Source organism: Ambystoma mexicanum, chromosome 7p, assembly GCF_040938575.1.
Source record: "Ambystoma mexicanum isolate Mex_15411 chromosome 7p, UKY_AmexF1_1, whole genome shotgun sequence".
Lineage (NCBI taxonomy): Eukaryota > Metazoa > Chordata > Amphibia > Caudata > Ambystomatidae > Ambystoma > Ambystoma mexicanum.
This window is the reverse complement of record NC_090939.1, coordinates 968,505,839-968,526,827: the sequence shown is the minus strand read 5'-3', so window position 1 is coordinate 968,526,827 and position 20,989 is coordinate 968,505,839. Positions and strand designations below refer to the sequence as shown.

The 20,989-nt window shown below is 46.9% G+C and overlaps 1 protein-coding gene across 1 annotated transcript in view; it reads left to right on the top strand.

The window, feature by feature from the left end:
• GUCA1C (guanylate cyclase activator 1C) overlaps positions 1 to 20,989 on the top strand; it is a 1,146,160-nt gene that overhangs the window by 707,820 nt on the left and 417,351 nt on the right. Inside the window, exon 3 of the mRNA XM_069637318.1 lies at positions 15,504 to 15,591. Within this exon, the coding sequence (XP_069493419.1) occupies positions 15,504 to 15,591 (88 nt within the window). The remainder of the gene's footprint in view (positions 1 to 15,503; positions 15,592 to 20,989) is intronic.

Below are 20,989 nucleotides of genomic sequence, written 5' to 3'. Positions count from 1 at the left end.
CTTCATGCATTTCTATCTCCCACTCTCGCATTTGCTCTGGGTTTAAGACAGCCCATTGGCGTATTAGGGACAATAAATCTGCTGGGTGCATGCATAGACATATGACGTGTTTCCTCTCCATCAAGGTCTCCGGAAATACCAGAAGGGAGGTTCCCCCGGGAATACAGGAAAGGGCGTCGGCTTTGCCATGTGCAACGCCCGGTCTGTTTTTGACAACAAAATCAAAAATGAAAAAAAACAAATGCCAACGGACCTGTCGGCTGTTGGTACACTTAAATGTGGCCAGGTCCTGGAGATTACGGTGATCGGTGTAAACCGTGACCTGATGTTTGGCCCCAAGCAGATGATGACGCCACTCCTGGAAGGCGTCTTTAACTGACAGGAGTTCTTTCTCCCTGACCGTGTAATGGGTTTCAGCTGGGGTGAATTTTCGAGAATGGAAGGCAACCGGATGTAGGAGGCCTGTTGATGGACATGATTGAGACAAAACAGCTCTAAAGCATACGATGAGGCATCAGCTTCGAGGACATAAGGGAGGTCCGGATTGGGGTGCTGTGAGATAGGGGCAGTGGTGAATGCTGTCTTAAGGACGGAGAACGCGTTCTGCTGCAAAGAAGTCCAAACGAACGGGGTACGAGGACTTGTGAGTTGGGTTAACGGGGCAGCAAGGGCCAAAAACCCTGCAATGAAACTCCTGTAAAAATTGGCAAAACCAAGGAAGGACTGCACTTCTTTAATGGTTTGTGGAACAGGCCAGTCAGTGACTGCACGTACCTTGGTAGCGTTCATAGCTAGACCTCCGGGGTTGATGTGGAAACCCAGGAAGTCTACTTCTTTGGCATGGAACAAGCATGTTTCAGGTTTGGCGTAAAGAGAGTGGGAGCGTAGTCGACTCAACACTTCCCGTACGTGTGTGACATGTTCTTGTCGTGATTTTGAAAACACTAAGATGTTGTTCATTGTATACCACCACATAGATATCGATAATATCATAGAAGATTTCGTTCATGAACCATTGAAAGGTCGCAGGTGCATTGCAGAGCCCAAAGGGCATAACGGTATACTCGAAGAGACCGTATTTGGTACAAAAAGCCGTCTTCCATTCATCACCCGTTCGGACGCGTATAAGGTTGTACGCACCTCGCAGGTCGAGCATGGTGAAGACTGAGGCATGTGTAAGATGGTCCAGTAATGGAGTGATGAGGGGAATAGGGTATCCGTTCTTGATCGTGATGTTGTTGAGACGACGGTAATCAATGCAAGGGCGGAGATCTCCTTTTTTGGGTACGAAGAAGATAGGACTGGCAGGGGGGGACTGGGAAGGTCTGATGTGACCCAATTGTAATGAATGACGTATGTACTCTTTCAGGATCAGATCTTCAGACCGGGAGAGGGAATATATGCATCCACAAGGCACGGCAGCCCTTGGTTCCAAATCTATGGGGCAGTCGCATGGACGGTGTGGAGGCAAGTGTTCAGAGGACCTTTTGTCGAACACTTCCAAAAAATCATGCTATTCAGTGGGTATTTGGGCTGAGACAAGACCGACCACGTGCCCTGGAGTGTCAAACTCCATTTGCTGAGGTTCATGTATGGACAACCGAGCTAGTGCTCCCAGGGCTTGTGCAGGTGTGGTGACCTGTTCTGGGGATGCCAGACAGTGTTCTTGAGAGAACAGGGATACAAAGAGAATCGAACCCAGGGACCAGTTGATGACAGGGTTATGTCTGCGTAGCCAGGGGATGCCAAGGATAAGGCCGTATTGAGGGGTGGTAATCAGATCAAAGGTAAGGATTTCCTGGTGTGTGTCCTGTAATACCAGAGTTACTGGGGCTGTTTGTTGTCTGATTGGACCTGAAATTAGTGGTGAACCGTCTACAGCTTGTACAGGTTCTGGGTGTTTCTTATTCTGCAAAGGGAGGTTTAAGGAGGCAGCCAATGAACTATCTACATAGTTGCCCGTAGCTCTGGAATCTATGACCAAGTGTACCTGGTGTTTGATGTTATCAGCAGAAAACAAAAGAGCCGGAAGGAACAAGGGCCGCGTAGAATCAGACAATAAAGGGGGCATATAGGGATGTACTGGCAGGCTCGTCTGTGCCCCTGAGCTAGGGACGAGCCTCCGGAAAACATGTGGATTTTTGTTTGGGTCTTCGGGGGCACTCCTTGACGAAATGACCATTGATTCCGCAGTAAAAACAAGCATTAGCCTTCCTGTGTCGTTCCCTCTCTCTAGGTGAAATGGGACTAGGGATGCCCCCAATTTGCATGGGTTCACTAGGTTGTTCCGTGGTCGATGACCCCAGAGAGAACAGAGGGCTTGCTCTTTTGGATTCTGTATTTCACTCATTATGCCTAACATCGACTTGTAGTGCCAAGTCCACTAAATCAGGATATTGAGTAGGCAATGTGGGCACTACAGCAAGGGCATCCTTCATATGTTCGCTGAGCCCCCTATAGAAAACGACTGCTTTTTTTATCTTCGGGTCAGGCAGTCTCAACAGACAATTGGTTAAACTGTGTTTTGTATTCTATCAATGTGGTCTTCCCTTGAGTCAGGTCAAGGAATTCTAGATCCTGAGTTTGTGCTTTGTGGCGTGTGTCAAACACCCTGGTCATCTCTGCCACTAACCTGTCGAAATCATACAAAACAGGGCTATCGCTTTCCAACAAAGGGTTAGCCCATGTCAAGGCAATGGCGCTTAGATGGGATAAGGTGAAGGCAGCCTTAGTGGTGGAATCGGGGAATGCCTGGGGACGACACAAAAAGTGTAGTTTACACTGGTTCAGGAAAGTGCAGAATTTATGTGGATCTCCCTGGAACTTCTCTGGGGCAGCCAAAGGAAAGGGTGTGGGGACATAAACTGGGGCTGGTGCCACTGCCTCAGCAGGGGGTTCTGTTTGTGAGGGGGCATCCCCGAACTCCTCATCTGGAGGTAAAGCGTGTCTTTCGCTCTGTATTGTGTCTAAGCGCTAATGAATGGCTATAGTTGCGGCCGCCATATCAGCCCTTAAGACTGTGATTGCTTGTAAAAGGGCAGCCACCGGGAACCCAGCGGAGGTATCCATAACCCAGTGGAAGGCTTCTCAGTCTGTCAAGATCTAAGGTCCACGTGGATTAGTATACCTCGGCCCCGAAGCACCAGTCAGAGAGGAGCAGAAAAGACTTGCTGACTGGTTATTGGGGCCACAGGTGGGAGAAACAGGAAACACCGGGTCCCAGATGGCTGCAAAGGAAACACAAGGTTAGCTTAATGGCTACAGGGTATCCACAACAAGCAGCAACGGATAGACAGTAAAAGCACCTACCCTTGAGGTGACCGATGGACGTTTGGAACCTAACTGTTTCCCCCTGAAGATGGGATGGGTTAGGTCAGAGGAAAGGTTAGTACCTCTATTAACCAGGGTCCAGCGTGGTCTGGAAGTACTATACGTAACAAGGGCTTGAATCCAGATGGAAAAAGTTCTTGAGTCAATGGGGTAGGCAAATGCAATCCAAGAGAATGATTCCAACGGTCTGAGCAGTTCAGGTAGACAATAAACCAAGTCCAAAGGGCAATCCGAAAGCAATCCAAGAAGCAATTCCAAAATGCAGGCAATACGAATAGGCAGTCCAATTTTGTCCAAAAAAACATAGCCAAGAGCAATCCAAGAGAATAACAAGGTCCGGAATCTAAGAGGTCACAAAACAATGAAGCACAGAGTACAGGAAGAGCTCCGCGCCGTCTGCACAGCTGAGAAGCAATGAAGGAAAGGGCTGATCCCTTCTTATTGCATTTTCCGGGTCGAGTAACCAATAAGAAGTAGTTTCCTGGTCACATGACTGCTTCTGGGTCACGTGACCGTCCTTCATGGGACGTTGCGTCTAGCATAACAAGAAACATCCGGGTCACGTGACCGCTTCAGGATCACGTGACCTTCCTCCGTGGGACGTTGCGCATCGCAGGGGACCGCAATCCCCGCGTGCCTGCAGGCGCCAGGGCAAGCCCCACCATGAGCGCGGAAACAGGCGCCAGGGCAACCCTGGAACGCGGCACCCACCCGGAGGGCGAGCAAACGCAGCAGCGGAAGGAATCTGCAACCCGCTCCGCCGCCCGCACGCCACCGGGCCAGGTAAGTGTGGGGATCGCATGACAGGAACCCCAGGTTTTTGGTTTGATGTATATAGTTTCTCTGCAAAACCAGTGATGCTCAACAAAGATGTGAACCCTCTTCGAAGGCTTGCGTGGGTAGAGGGAAAAGAGGTTTGGAAGGGCACAATGAAGATCTCAATGGCCAACCGCAGGGAACCACACAAATACATGATCAAGGGAGGGAGGGCCAGTAACCAAAGAAGTGGAGGGCGCAATGGCGAGTAGGCCTTTGAAAGTAATCTCGCTGAACGTCAATGGGCTTAACCATTATGTCAAATGTAAAAAGTTGCTGCAATAACTAAATTCAAAGGAGGCTGATGTGGCACTAATACAGGAGACCCACCTGAAAAAGGCTGTGGCAAGAAAACTGCATGGGGGATGTGTGCATAAAGTATATCACAGCAGTAGGGAGAAGGGGAAGAAATTCAGGGTTGCCGTTCTGATTAGGAAATCTATGGTTACATGTGATTTTTTCACCCAAAAAAACTAAGAATTATTTTTTGATGAACCCAAAACATCGAGAAAATAACATTTTTACTTTCATTGTTTTTGGGGGAGTTCCCCACCCCCCAAAACTACTATTCCCATTCCCCACTACATTTGTACACTTTTTAAAAATGTGTTATTTTGATTTGCGTTGTGTTGGGTTCTTTATAAGATCACTGAATACCTACTAGGGTTATTAAGGTGTGGGCAGATGCGCAGGGTCGGTTGGTAGTGGTCAATGTACATATGAGGGACAACACACTGATTATTGTTTTTTTAAATGTGCGCCAATGGCAGATAAGCAGCCCCTTCTCTCATATCTCTCTAGGACATTGAGTGAGATGCCCGACTGTAATATTCTACTGGGGGGGGCTGGAACCGGACTCTGTACCCATTTATAGATAAGTCGGCCAAAAACATAGATGGACTGAGAAGCGAAAGGGAACTGCTAAACATATCATGGCAGATCATGGGCTAATGGACGCATGGAGATTAATAAACCCGACTGTCAGAGAATACACCTTTACATCATGCACACATGGCACGCAATCAGGGATAGACTTCTTCTTGGTGTCGAGGATAGTGGTGCCTCACTTAGCGCAGGAGGAGATACTTCCGGGCGGGATTTCAGATCATGAGCCAATCATGTTAGCCCTGGACGCTGCGCTAAAACACTAAGGCTCCAAAGGTGGAAAATAAATGTCAGTTTGTTGAGAAACCCGAGAGATAAAAGAGAGGTAGTGGACATGATTGAAGACTTTTATGTACTTAACAAGGGCTCAGTGGAGTCAATGGGCACTTTATGGGCTCTGGGAAAGGCGTATTTCTGAGGTGTTCTGATCCAGAAGGGGGCCAGTGAGAGGAAAGCAGATAAGGGGAACATGGTGGGCCTAGAAAGAGTGGTGAGGGAACCAAACGCAGAAATATGAGAAGGACCCTGGGCAGATGTGCTACTGGTGTCCAGAAGGGTAAAGTACGGAATAAATAATTACTTCACGCAGAAAGCAGAATAATGGCTCTTTCAGCTACGGGCCTCCCATTATGAACAGGGAGAAAAAGTAGGGTGATTACTAGCAACCCAACTTTAGAAGAGGGAGGATAAGAGGGAATCACAATGATCCAATGCAAAGATACCGGGAGGCAGGTGACACAGGCCATGGATATCCTGAAGGAATTCCATGCTTTTTACAGAGTGCTATACATGGCAGAACTGACTGGTGGCCTGACAGCAGAGCAGCATTTCTTTGGCACCCTGCCAATTGCGCACCTAGATCTGGAGGACCAGTCGATGCCGGGGAGCCCGATACGAGCAGAAGAAGTATGGGAAATTATCCTTGGTATGAATAGCAGGATATCGCTGGGAGAGGACGGCCTGCCGATAGAGTTTTACAAAGTGGAGGGCCTAGAATCTCCACAAGGCTGGTGCAGGGGAGTTGTGGGTGGAGTTTAATGAGGTGCTAATAACAGTGATCCCGAAACCTGGCAGCGACCCTCTTTTCTGCACCAATTATTGACCGATTTTGCTGATCAACGTGGACATTAAAATATTCGCAAATGTTTTAGCAACTAGACAGAAAAAAAGTTATCTTAACACTGATTCACAAGACACAAGTGTGTTTCGTCCCAGGCAGGTCGGCGAGGGATAACATAAGGCTGCTGCTGAACTTGCTGTGGCCAGAAAGGGTGGGGGGCCGAGTCCAGAGTAGCAATCTTGCATGACCCTGAGAAAGCGTTCGACCGGGTGGAGTGGAAATATCTGTTCAGGATGATGGGGCGATTTGGGTTAAGCACAGGTTTGTTGCAATGGTCCAACTCTTATGCAAATGCCCTAGTGTTAGAGTTAAGGGGAATTACTCTGAATCAGAGACTGTCTGTATCAACAGAGGAACAAGGCAGGGTGCCCGATTTCCCCACTACTATTTATCCCAGCTCTGGAGCCGTTGTCCATAGCTATAAGATTCAATCTGGGCATTAAGGGAATAGACACACTGGTGGGGGAGCTGAATGCATTTCTATACGCGGACAATATAATGCAGACGCTGGCGGATCCAGACTCCTCGGTGAAGGAGCTGTTGCAAACGATTAGCGCTTTCTCCTCCTTCTCAGGATATAAAATCAACTGGGAAAAGTGTGAGGCTATGCCCCTGAACGATAGAACTTAGAAGACCTGTATAAAGAAGACCCAGTTGCGCTGGGTACGGGAGCATCTCAAATATCTAGACATGTTCCTAAACAAGGGCCTGACAAACATGATTAGGGACAATGTGGAACCATCGTGGGGGAAGGCACAAGCAGAGTTTAAAAGGTGGATGTCGGTAAATAGTTAAATTGGTTACGGTCACCCGACTGAACTACGTAGTTCGCATGCTGGCCCTAAAAGTGGCAGCAGTACTAATGAAAAAAATTATGCAGGTCATCAAGTCCTTTGTGTGGGGGAGTCGGAGGGAGTGGTTGAAAGCGGGTAAACTGTATCTGCTTGCGAGTGCAGAGGGACTCAGGTTACCTCAAATTGATGTATATTATATCCCCTAACAATTATCCCAAGTGGCAGAATACTTCCAGGATGAGGCACACAAGCCGGAGTGGGTTATATGGGAGCCGAAAATCTTGCAAAGGGCGGGTCTGGGGGTTGTCTTCGGAGTGGAGGGGAGTGATAAGGCACACCCAATACTCAGCACAAACATATTAACATGGCAAACAACCCATGCATAGCTCAAAACAGACGGCTTCTGGAATCTGGAAGCCCTGATCTGGCAAAACAAGAGGATAAGGATAAGGATAGGCCTGAGGGCACAGATGTTGGAAAGTATGGGCAGATGCTGGCATAAGGCGAGTGAGAGACATTCTGATGGGTATTAATTGTAGGACATTTCGGGAGCTTCAGTTAGGGACAGCAGAGGAGTGGAGGCACAGACAGATGATGCACTGCGTGTGGGGATGTAAAGACTGGAGGGGGGTTATCTGCACTCCTGCTCTCTATATGGCACAGTAGAAGCACAGAGCACCCCAGCTAAAGTTCTCTATGTGGTAGCAATCCGTGAAGGTCGATTTGGGCTAGTTTACAAAATCTTCTCCAAAAAGCTTAGACAAATTGAGTTCCACGGTCAAAAACTAATACGGATGGGAAACCATGTAATTTTACAATTTGTTCCAGGAATACTGTAGCCAGAGTAGCAACAGTGGGAAGCCCCTTTAGTGGAATAAAATGTGCCATTTTGGAGAATAGGTCTACCACAACCAGTATTGTATTAAACCCATCGCAGGGTGGCAGGTCGGTTATGAAGTCCATAGGCAATGTATGCCATGGTGTTGGTGGTACTTTTAATGGCCACAACAACCCTGCAGGACTTCATTTCTAAGACTTGTTTTGTGCGCAGACACCGCAAGTTGTAATGAACTGGGCAACATTTTTTCTCCAGGTGGGCCACCAATAGTTTTTATGGATCTTGGCTCAAGTCTTCGCAATTCCAGGGTGTCCTTCCGTCCTTCCACCAATGACTCATGATAGTTTGCTATTATCTTGGTTTGCACATCCTTGTCTTGGATATATAGGGCCTCATTACGACCCTGGTGTTAAGCGGTTAACGGTGCCGTAAAAGGTTGCGGCGCCGTTAACCCCTTAACGCCTTACTACGTGGTCTGTACCAGCCGTTAAAATAGGGACCCACAAAGGGACCTTAAAGGTAATTACGGTACGGCAATTTGCGGTACCGTAATTACCGCCTTCCCCATTCCCATTGAGCCTTATGGGGCAGAAATGAGAATAGGGAAGGGCCAATGGTAAATGGGGAATTACCGCCCTGCCAACCTTGGAAATGGGGTGGTAATTCCCCATTTCACCATGGCGGATTCGGTAGGTTACTGGCGTTAACCATGGCCCTAATAGCGCCATTGGTTAACGCCGGGGTTGTATTGATTGTCCTAGTCTTCCTTGAAAGTATGGTAGGTTATCTTTAATGGAGTACTGGTCCCCCTTACCCAACCATTTTTTTTGGTCTGTCTGATCCATCTGAACTTGGAGATCGGTCTTCAAGTCTTCCCAGCAGGAAGTTGCAGCAATCTGATTTTGAATCCGTTCTTCAGGAATAATGGCTACTGGTTCAGATGGATTAAAGGCGTCTTTGTCTTCTGCCATACGTGAATTGGCGTCTGCCTTTCCGTTACATACTCCAGGTCTGTAAGTTATTACGAAGTTGTATTCAGCAAAGAATAAAGCCCAACAAAGTTGATGGGAAGATTGAGCCTTAGATTGCAGGTTACGGTGGTCTGTGATAACAGTGACCGTGTGTCTTGCCCCTAAGAGGTAGTGTCTACAGGTTTTGAAGGCTCCCTTGATAGCTAGGAGCTCCTTATCGGTGACTGCGTAATTCTTTTCTGGTGCAGAAAACTTACGGACCAGAATGCTATGGGATGAAGCTGCCCTGTCTCCGGGTCCTTTCGTGACAATACGGCTCTCATGGCGATACTGGAGGCATCCGTTTAGACCACATAAGGCACACAAGGATGTCGAAGTATAGGTGCTGAGGTGAAAGCTTGTTTTAATTCCTGAAAGGCGTTCTCTGCCTCGGAGGACCAAAAGAATTTCATGTTCTTTTTTAGAAGAGATGTGATGGGATGGACGATCTCTGAAAATCTTGGAATAAATCGTCTGTAAAAATTAGCAAACCCGAGTACACTCTGTACCCCTTTGATAAATGTCGGGGATGGCCACTGAAGGATAGCCTCCACTTTGCATGTGTCCATATGAACTCCTTGTGGAGTAAGCATGAAGCCCAAAAATTCGACCTCTGTGATTTGGAAGGAGCATTTTTGTAATTTAGCGAACAGTCGGTGCTGACAAAGGTTTTCCAAAACCGTCCTTACATGGCCAACATGATCTTCCTTGGACTGTGAATAGATCAGGATATCGTCGATGTAAATGAGGACGCAGACATCCAACAGCTCATGGAGTACATTGTTCATAAAGAACTGGAATGCCGCTGGCGCATTGCATACCCCAAAGGGCATCACCTGATACTCGAAAAGTCCATATTTGGTTTGAAATGCTGTTTTCCATTTGTCGCCTTTTTTAACACGTACGTGGTGATAGGCCCCCAGAAGGTCTAGTTTTGTGTAGATTCGAGCACTCTTCACCTGATCAAGTAATTCGGGGATGAGTGGCAGAGGGTATCTGTTTTTAACGGTGATTTGATTCAATGCCCTGTAATCAATGCACGTTCTGAGGTCGCCTTCCTTTTTGGGTACGAAGAGGAGAGCTGAGGAAGCAGGAGACTTAGATGGGCGGATTAATCCATTAGCTAGCTACTGGTCTAGGTAGGTTCTCAGATGTTGATTTTCTTGCTCTGTTAAAGCGTATATTCGACTGCACGGGATTTGAGCTCCGGAGACTAGGTCGATCTGGCAGTCGTAGGGTCTATGTAGAGGCAGGGTGTTTGCTTGTTCTTTTTGGAACACGTCTTGATAACCCTGATAGTCTGGGGGTAAAGCAACAGTAAGTCCCAGGATATTTTTTGCCTTGATTTTTTGGTTCTGCAGGTTCTTATGGTAACAGGTTTTTGCGAATTCCTGCGGAAAGGTCAGCACTCGTGTTTGCCAGTCAATCCTGGGATTATGGGTTTCTAGCCATGGCATTCCTAGGATCATCTGGAACTGGGGTGCCCCGATAAGATCAAAAGAGATTTCTTCGCGATGACCATCCTGACACATCAGCATAACTTTGTCAATGTGCAAAGACTGGATTCCAGCGAGGAACTACACCGCTGGGTGGCCCTGACGGTGCCCTTGCTCCACCCTGAGGCGGATGATACAGAGCGGAGTGGAGAGAGTTGCCCGGATACGGGCACGGACTAGAGAGAAACAGTGAACTAACCGTGGTCTTGTGGGGGGGGAGGCCAGGGGGGGTTTTGGGTTGTTTTCTTGATATGCTTAACCAATCGCCAATGATGTTTTTCTGTACTCTTTGTCTATCTATTGTTATGAAACCAAAAAAAAAATTTAAAAAAAAAACTTTGTCGGTGTGTTGCGTTACTGGTCCAGATGACAATTGAGAGCCATCCACTGCGGTAACATTTTCCGCTTGTAGTTTCTGCTGAAGAGGGAGGTCTATTCGCGCAGCTAAGTTCTAATCAATATAGTTACCCCAGCTCCACTGTCAATATACGCTTCCAAAGCATGTACCTTTGATGGTTGCTGGTGGTGGACTACGAGAACCGGAATGACTAGGTGTGAGGTCTGAACTACTTTCTTCATTTCGCTCGACAAGTGGACCCCTACACTTGTCGGGCGTTGGAGGTTTCCTGGATTTGATCTTTTTCATCATTGCTGTTATCCGTTGCACCTACTATTTTCTTGGGAGGTTTTGTTGGGCAATCCCAAAGAAAATGTCCTGCATTGCCACAATATAAGCAAAGTTGATGTTGCCTCCTTTTTTCTCTCTCAGTTTTGGATATAGGGGCCCATAATCCCCCAATCTGCATGGGTTCGGCTGGTTCATGGCTCTTGACTGGATTGTCCCTGGGTCGCATATAAACCGACCTCCCTTCGGTCCTTGTGCGGTCCAACTTTTGGTCTTGTAATCTATGATCCAGTTGTACCGTCAGATTAATATATTCTGCACAAAACTCGTGAGGGTTGACCTCCTGGGCTAGTACATCCTTTAATTCCCCACGCAATCCTCGATAGAACAATGTGGTTCTCTTTTTTTCGGGCCAGTTGGTTTGTGTAATGAGACGGTTAAAGGTGGCTATGTATGTCAGTAGATCATGGCTTCCCTGTCTTAGGGACAACAGTTCGTTATCTAGGGCTTGTCCTTGGGTATGCCTAGCAAACAACTTTTCCAATTCCCGTTGAAATTCCCCACAATTGTGAAGTACAGGATAATCCTGGTTTACTAATGGTATAGACCAGTCTGCTGCGCTACCTCCCAAATATGAAAGTACGAAGGCAACTCTGGCACTATCATTAGGCAAGGCCCCAGGACGGCACAAAAAGTGAAGACGACACTGATTCATAAATATGGCATATTTGTTGGGGTCACCGGTGAACCGTTCGGGTGGGGCCAAAGGTACAGCCCCCGGGAGTACTACTTGAACTGGTGGTGACGGCTGTGGCAAAGGGGTTGATGCAATTCCAGGTAAAGGAACTTGTCCTGTCTGAATTTGAAGCATCTGTCTTGCCAGATCATCAGTTCGTTCTCGAGCGACAATTAGATCTCTTCTTAGGGCATTTGTCTCTTGTCTGGAGGCATGCACTTCAGCCCGAACTTCCCCCAGTAATTGGGCTAATTGGTCAGTCTCTGAGGTGTTAATAACGCCCAGGCAGAGATTCGGAGAGGCTTCACGTTCTGTTACGCTCACCTGGTCTCTGCGGAGGAGTTGGGGCACGGTTGGAGCCCTCCCTGGACTGGACTCCTCAGGTTCGGGCTCTTCCCTCGACTGCGATAGTATAGACTGCTCGAGTTGCTGGTTAAACCCCTGGGAGAAGGTAAGAGGCAATGAGAATGCTGCGGTGGAAGTGCAATCCCCCTCAAACCCTTCGTGCCAGAATGATATGAGCATGCGTTTTCCCATATGTCCTCACCTGTTGTTTTTGAAGGATGAGCTCTCCGTCCTGCTTTCTCTCAGCAGGGGCGCCGTGGACAGACCAAGTTGTGTCACTGGTCCTTATGCGTGGTGGTCTAGACCGACTGCGACAATCCTGCCTATGAGGTAAGTTTTTGTAACAATGATATTATTGTCCGTAACCTTTTGTTTTAATTTTTCCCCAATGATTATTGTCCGTAACGTTGTAATGTCCTTTCTTTCCCCTTTAGGTATGAAGATGGCCCGCAGAGTCGCGGTGATGGAAGATGGCTCTAAACGATGCCAAAGAGGATCCAGAAGAGCCCACTAGTAGGTAAATTGGGTTTCCAGATGATGCGCAAGTTTATGAGTTGCGCGGCCAAGAAGTTAAAGGTTTATGCAGTTGCTAACCTTGTGCTTTCTGTCTCCCTTGCAGGTTCAACCAGACGGTGCTTGATGGCGAGTGATGTTCCGAACACCTGTCGGCTGCCAGATGGAGAGATCCGCGAGGACCCTGAGCCGGAAGATGACTCCTGTGTTGTCGGGCGTTTGAAACAGGTAAGGATGCAAGAAGCTGCAAGAGTTGGTTCAGCGGAGATAGGTAAAATGCACGCGGTAACTGCAGAGTTGGAATCAGGTAGCTGTGCTTTGAGCGATGACGTAGCTGGTCCCAGGTAAGATGCGTGTGGTAGCTGCAGAGTTGGATTGGGTAGCAGTGCATCGAGTGATGGCGTGGCTGGTCTCAGGTAAGATGCACGCTGTAGCTGCAGAGTTGGATCGGGTAGCAGTGCTTCGAGCGATGGCGTGGCTGGTCTCAGGTAAGATGCGCGTGGTAGCTACATGATGGAGTTCCGGAGACAGAAGATAAGCGTGTTGAACTGGAAACAGGTAAGGAACTGTAGACGGCAGTAAGCGTTACACTGCTCCAGCAGACTAACGCGAAGTGCCAGCATGCGGGTGGGGCTGGCTTATATAGCCTGGCCCGAGCCACTCCATTTAAGCCCGCCTTGTGGCCCCACCTTACCACTCACTCTGACTTCTGCATGTGCTTCCAATGTCTTTGGAGGGCCAAGCCCGGCCTGGACGCACACTTTCAAATGAGCTTGGCGCCAAAGGCGCCAGGACTGGGTCCATTGGAACCCTGCAGGGCATGAAGGTAATGGCCCTTGATCAGTGGCCATGACAGGAATTGAACTTCCAATGCATCCCATATAGGTAAATGTCCTTCATGTCCCTAGTTAGTGCACAGACCGAGCATTTGCCACACCTGAAGTGTCCAATTGCTGGTGGCAGATTCCAGAGGTTATTCTGCAGGTTGATTTTCTTCTGTGGCTCTTCATAAGTATGGACTAATCAATCTTTCAAGTTTTTGCTCTGTTTAAAGGCAACCCTGGGTCTCCCTGGTTGGAAGCTATCTGTTTTCAAAATATCCCAGTTCTGAAGGATGGTCCTCCTTAGGTGATGACTCAGCGGGGAGAATGTTGCGACACATGTCATGTTGTCTTCTTTTTTCTCCCTTAATCGTTTTGAGAGGCATGTCCACCTATCAGTGTTTACGAGCCCTCTTATGTGCTCTACGCACTAGTTGTGAGGGGTAGCCACATTTTAATAGTTGACTACTTAGATTTTTTCTATTAGTGTCAAAGTCTATTAGTGTGCTACAATTCCGTCAGACCTGAAGAAACTGTCCGTACAGTAGATTCTCCCTCAAACTTAATGGATGTAAACTGCCAAATGCTAGCAGTGTATTCTTGTCTAATGGTTTTCTATATAGAGTAGTACCAATTCTATTGTCCTCACTTTTATAGATTTCAGGATCAAAGAAAGGTATCCGATGCATGTCAATATGCATGGTAAACTTGATTGAATGATTCTGGATATTGAGCCATTGCAGGAAATCGTCCAAAGATTTGGGAGAACCTCTCCATACCAGGAACACATCATCAATGTAACGGTACCAGCATCTGAGATGTACATTCAGGGTATTGTTGTTGTTGTAAATTGATTGCGCCTCTAGATTGTCCATGAAGAAATTAGCTATGTCGGGAGCAAAAGTTTCTCTCATGCTAGTGCCATGGCACTGTTTGCAAAATGTGTCCTTATACATGAAATAATTCTCTGTTAGAGCTTGACGTATACACTCCAATAAGTCTGTTGGTACTTCGCAATTATCTCTTTTGTTCAGATATAATTGCAATATCTCCATACATTCTCTCTGTGGTATACATGTATACAATGACTCAATGTAAAGTGTGACAAGAATGACATCAATTTCAATGGCAATGGTGGAATGGTGGGATTGTGGGATCTTTATCATAGCTTAAAACTGCCAGCCACAACACACCTATTCTATTGCTAAACATTTGGCATACACCAACATAGATTTAATATATCTTGTAAGTATGTGAATTATTATAATTTGAATGTAGAAAATTATTTTTGAATGACGAGGGGCATATGTAACACTGCCATCATATCCTCATTCACATTCACTGAGCAAGCGTTTAATAGTCCAACGTGAAACAACTATTGCCTAAGCGAATCTATCAAACTTCATTATAACGTGGTGAAGTCCACTAAATGGGAAAAGAAATACAGAAAAACAAATAATATCTTAAGGTGAACAGGGGTGCACTAAGGACATTTTTACATTTCACAATGCAGTATTTGAAATGTCGTCTGTTTTCACTGTTACTGCCTAACTCCTAATGAGAGCCCAGATGTCAATTTGATGTGACAACAAGAAGAAGATACTTGCCAGTGTTGGGTAATACATATATGTCAATATGAAAAATGAAGGAAGAATGATATTTCCATCTGGGCCCAATAAAACGCCCTCATAAAGCAATCCAATTAGGCATATATTTTATTTTGGGAAGGAAATTGTTGAATATTGATGTAGAAGACCAACAGTCGTGGAAGAACCAACATTTCAATAGTGCTCGTTTTTGTCAATAGGCTGAGGTTTAACATGCTTTTGGACTGAATTTTAAAAATGTTGAATAAAAAATGTGCAAATTGCAATGACCCGTAATCATGGTCTAAAGAATTTTTTGTCACTATCTGCAAGGTGTTCTGGGTCGAATGCCATGTTATGTTCATTGGGCTACCACTATGATTTGGTGAAACACCACCACTGATCATAATATATATTTATTGAAACAAAGAGTACAAAATACAGTTCCGTAATGCTCCTTAGAACAAGTAGTCTGTTTGGAAGAAAAACTATGCAATTAAAGATGTTAAATGCGGGTGTAATGTACAACAATCTGGGCAATATGTATTGTGCTATAAAGACATTATGACTTAACATTTCATTTTTCAGGCAGTCCAAGCTCTAAACGGCCACCAAAGTATGAATCCTGAGGAATTCACAACCATGGTGTTTCAGAAGATAGACGTGAATAATGATGGTAAGCTCAGCATGTTCCCACTGTTATTAATTTGGCATTGTTGGTTTTGAATCTCAGAACAATATGTTGTAATTTCTTGCAAGAGTGCTTGTCAGAGGAAGCCATGCAGTTTGATAATGCCAGATTGTCTTGCCATAGGATGTCAACAAACAGACAAGGTTTGAAAAGAGTATTATAAAGGACTCTTGATTTGGGTTCCTGGCCAAGCATGACACTGAGACTGGTGTAGGAATAGGAAACATATTTACTCATGTTCCAGTCTCAGATAGAAGGTATGGGTACATCAGGTAAGTACATACCTTGTTCAGGCTTCCAGCCCCAAAACCACATGACTCAGGCAAAACCATACCATACCTTATGTCAGACATACCCACACACACTCATCACTATCACTAGAGCTCCTAATCTCCACTGTCCACACAACAACAGGCATACTACACCCCTTAACAGAGCACCCAACGCACACCACGTTTCGACACCCCACTATACGAGAGTGCTCCAAGCACTCTGGGTGTCCAACACCCCTCAGAAGCAACTGCACAACTGTGCCAGGATGCCACTCCACTTCCACAACTTCAACAGCTCCAATGCAGCAAGCCACACGACCTCACATCACCGATGAGGATTCACACTAGACAAGACATTACAACTCCAACAGTTCTCATGGTTCACACAGCACATGAAGACATCTTCCACTATTTTAACTACAGCATTGAAACTATACATTTAAAACTCCACTTCTAATTAAGTATCTTCCAGTAAAACACAGAGTCCAACATGTAAAAAAAAAGTTATGGCATAGCTACATTCAGTGCACAGTAAAACTTTGGAAGTCCATCTCCTGTCTAACGTTTTAGAAGTCCAAACTGTAAATACATGTTAAACAAGACACTTCAACAGGATGAACAAACATACTATTCTTAAAAGTCCATGACCTGACTAAATTTCAAAATTCCAAAATGTCACAACTGTGGCAAAAAAGTTTGGTAAAAATACACAACAACATAGTGCACTTTTACATTTTGTTAAACAGAGGCCTCAACTACCAAAGCACAAGCACACCAACAGATGTCAAAGTTTAACAAGCCTCACATGACACACACCTACAATGCCTGAGATGCATTGCTAAGACATATCTTAAAACAAAATTACTAAAACCTCTCAAAACTTTTGGCTCCACTCCCTGATAACCTGGGAACTACTGCTGAATTATGGGTTACACGAAACCGTGATGAAAACTGCATTGCGCCCATCGACATAAAGGAAATAGTGAATATCAACGAGAACACACGCTTCCTCCTTCCATCGAATGTTGGTGCCCTCTTGGTATCGATTTCCCACGGTCTCCTCCAGTTCGAATAGCGGGATGCCTCGCATGCCGCACCGCTGCAAGTGTTCTCCTTAAACTATGTACTTTCACCTTTACTTCCCCGAAACCATGACATTAACATTGTCATATGCAGAGCGGCCGTATGCTGCAGCCCCAAACTTATCCTTGTTGCGGCCCCTTCCACTTTCCCTTACCTCTGCTCACTTCTCTAGTCATGCCGCGCAATGACCTCAGGCACTCAATAGCCCAGAGGTACACGCTGCACCATTACCTTGCAAGACCGGCACCAGTGCGGAAAGAACCCTCATGCAAGTGGTAAATTCCAGGAGGGGACGCACATAGAATGCATGTTGCAATGCAGATAGAACGTTGCAAGGTGCTTTACCCTCACCACACAGCTTCATCGTTCCAGAAGCACTGAGAACACGCTGTGCTCAATACTCCCGGCTCCAACGCGACTCTTCAGAATGCCATGCTGTGAGGCATTCTAACGTCTCACCATCCCTTTCTGCTCAAGGGATGGTGTCACCAGTGGCACTGGTGACTCCGAGCTCAACAGAGCTCCTGATGCGAAACGGCTCCGATGGTCACTGTGACCACAATGGACCTTCCACGGTGCTGCTCAGCCCGCCCCATGGGAATGGGCTCTGCTCCAACAACAGCTCCAATCCTGCTCACTGACCTTCACAATTCTGCCAGCAAGGAGTTCTCGGCTAACCGCTCCTCTTCCACTAAACTCCTTATTGAGCAGCTAAGGCAACTGAATTCCCAATGCTGCAGTCTTAATGGACAACTAAGACCCTTTCCTTGACAGCCAAAAACACTTGGAAGCTGTCACAAAGATCAGCTGCACCTTCCAGCTCTTGATTCTGGCCAATCCGACCAACACAGTCATTTTGACTTACTGCACAAAAACCCAGACTCGTTTAGAGTGGAAAAGGTCGCTTTAATGTGACAGGTCAAAGCTTACAAATAACCACTTATCTGGCTCCCTGGCGTTACAAACTAACAAACTATTTTAAACAAACCAATTAATAATTAACACTTTCATTTCCCCAACAATTAAATAATTAAATAAATAAATCCATTTCCTCCCTAACCATCCCTTGGTCCCTACCGTCTCCTTACCACTTCTCAAGGCGTCCCGTTTTCTCCCCGGGGCCATGCCCCTTCAGGTTCAATACCTGTTCCCCCGGGGTAGCCCGTTTGTGCAACAGCACCCCCTCATCCTTTCCCGTGCCATTTCCCCATTGTGCTTCCCTCCCCCGGCACCAGAAAAACCCTCCACCAAGGTGTTCTTTCTGCCCCACCCCTACCAGTTCTCCTTACTGCCAACTCCTTACCATATCTCCCACCAACGAGCTCAAGTCCGCCAGATAATGACTATTCCCGAAAACCGACAAGTGGACACCATCCTCTCTAAATATCATGAACCCTTCATAAACTATTTCCTTGTGGTCCAAAACCTGTACCGCCACCGAAGCACAACATTTTACCATCTCTCTGTTTATCCCCTTCCTTGCCCGCTCGATCGCTCCCTCACTTCTCGCTCCCCTCCAAACTCTCCGCGGCAACAACTTAGTCCAAACTACAGATGCTTGAGGACACATTTCTCAGACCCATAACAAATCCCTTTTCATTTTCCTCAGAAGAGCCACACCCGTATCTCTTACCAGGTCATTTTCCCCAGCATGAATAATCACCCCATCTGGAGACCCATAGCGTTCCCTCAACCCAGCCAACATAGGAAGTAACTGATCCCAGCGAAGCCCCCCTAAACCGGACCATTTTACCAAAACATTTTTATAGATGCAACCCAATTGCCTGCCAAAAACCCTTTTCTCAGCTTCTTTCCCCGCCCACTTAACAATAGAATGCCCAATAATCCAGAATTGTGACATCTGCCCCGGCTTCCGAGCAGCATCTGAAAAAGAAATTACAAAATCACTTACAAATCAAGAACAACCTACTAAATGCAACTTTCCTTCTGACGTCTGAAAACTTCTATCAAACATCCCCTTTGCCTAAATCCCTGACACATCCTTTGTATCTCCCTGACTTCCAACGCCCCAAACTTTTCACCTTCTCCTCTGAATATCCCAACCTACTACCCTCAGATGCTGCCCCCATCCTAAATGAATGAGTTCCAAAATCCTCCACCTTTTCCCCCACTGCTACCAGAACCTTTCGTAGTACTCCCAGAACTTGCTGCGCGTGGCTCCCTATTCTCATACTGGAAAACCAAACCTGTCCTACCCCCACAACGCTCCTTCCAAACCAAACCTGTCCGAAATGGACATAACTCTTTATGCCCTCGACCCAGCAAAACCCACAAGCACTTTCCTTTTTGATCTGTCTTAGACCTCCTGATCTTGATGTCCAAACCTAACTCAGTAAACTGCACATCCTCCCATTGGAACCCACCTACCCCACTTTTCCCCCACACCAGCTCAGAACCCCTAAAGGCCCCAAAGAATAGCCAAGTAAAACAGGTTGCAAACAATTCTCCTTCCCAAGCCGACCAACAAATCCCCCCCAAAGCCCGACACAACCTAGTTAGCAATTCCACCGATACCGGTCTCCTCTTATCTTTTTCCCTCTTACTTTCCCTTGCCCATCCTTCCAACATCCTGTTTGCCATTTCTCCACTGCTCGGCTGAGAACCCCAAAACCACTTCCCATAGAAATCAATCCCTGCCAGTTTCCTCGTTATAGTTGCCCTAGACCACCCTCTATCCATGCACCTCAAGTGTTAATTAGTGACATCATCCCTTCTCTGTTCTTCCGCGTCCCCCCAGCCTTTCCAACTACAAGCTCCCCCTCCTATAAAATCCTCCCAAGCTGTTCTGTAGGCCTCTCTAGATGCCGGAACAAGAGAACCCTCCACCAATGCAAGCGCTCTCAGCTTCCTATTTTCCACAGCTCCTCCGGAATCCGCTGCCCCTCCTGATCCGCATCTGGAGCCAATAAACGGAATCTCTGCCATTGAAAACGAGATAATGCATCAGCGATGCCATTATCCTTCCCTGGCATATGTGTTGCTTTGAACACGACATTCCATTTCATGCAACGCACAACAAACACTCTCATCAGCCTCGCCAACCTCTGATCCTTTGCTGACTGCCGATTCACTACATGAACTCAATTGTCACTGGGACCCATGGGCGTGAGGCCACTTCTCTCTCGTCTTCCTTGGAACCCTCCTTTGCCCTCACTTCCCTATGGAGCAGCTTAAACACATCTACAAATTCCCCTGCCTGAATCTTGTCCTTAGTTGCTGTCATCAAGTGCGTACCCAAAGGTTTTGTGATGCCCATGTAAGCTAACTTTTTCTCCTTGCCCTTTAATTCAGTTTCTTTTTCTTTTGAAACCTGTACCTCGAGCTCCAATGGCTCAACCACCTTATCCGTTTGCACCTCCACCAAGCAATTCCCCTTTTCATCCACCAAGGGGCCAATAGCCTGTACACCAATCTCACTCCTTACCCCTTCCAGACCAGACCCTTCATTTCTTGCCCCCGTTCTTGTTTCCCCCCTCTGCCATGCAGTTGACCAGTCCCTTTCCCGCTCACCTCTTTCCGACCTGCCATCGCCTGTGTGCGGTCTGGCATCCACTCCGATGCTCCTCATCTCTTTTCTTACTGGGCTCCTACTGCAGGGACAAAACATGTCAGCAGTCTCACCCAGCCAATTGTTCCCCCGACCTCTTGCCCCCCAAATCCCTTGCTCCCGACTTTCATGAACCCACCTAGAACCCCTTCTCTTATTCCCTCTTCTCCTTACCGCCATATAACCTTCATCCACCCACTGCCCCACATATTCCTCAATCCCAGCTTCATCACCCCTGAAATACCATTGCTGATGTGAGCTCATGCTCGAGTCGCGTAGATCCTCCTCTTGCGAGCCCGGGGCGTCCGCTCCGCCACTCCTTTGACGTCTTCTCGGCATGGCTGCAGAAACCCCTTCCTGGTCCTCTTCTCTCGGGTGAGGTGTGCTCTCCTCCACCCTGTGATCCTCATCGCTAGGGGCCGTGCTGCACCCTCCAGACTGTCCTCACGCTGACCGAGGA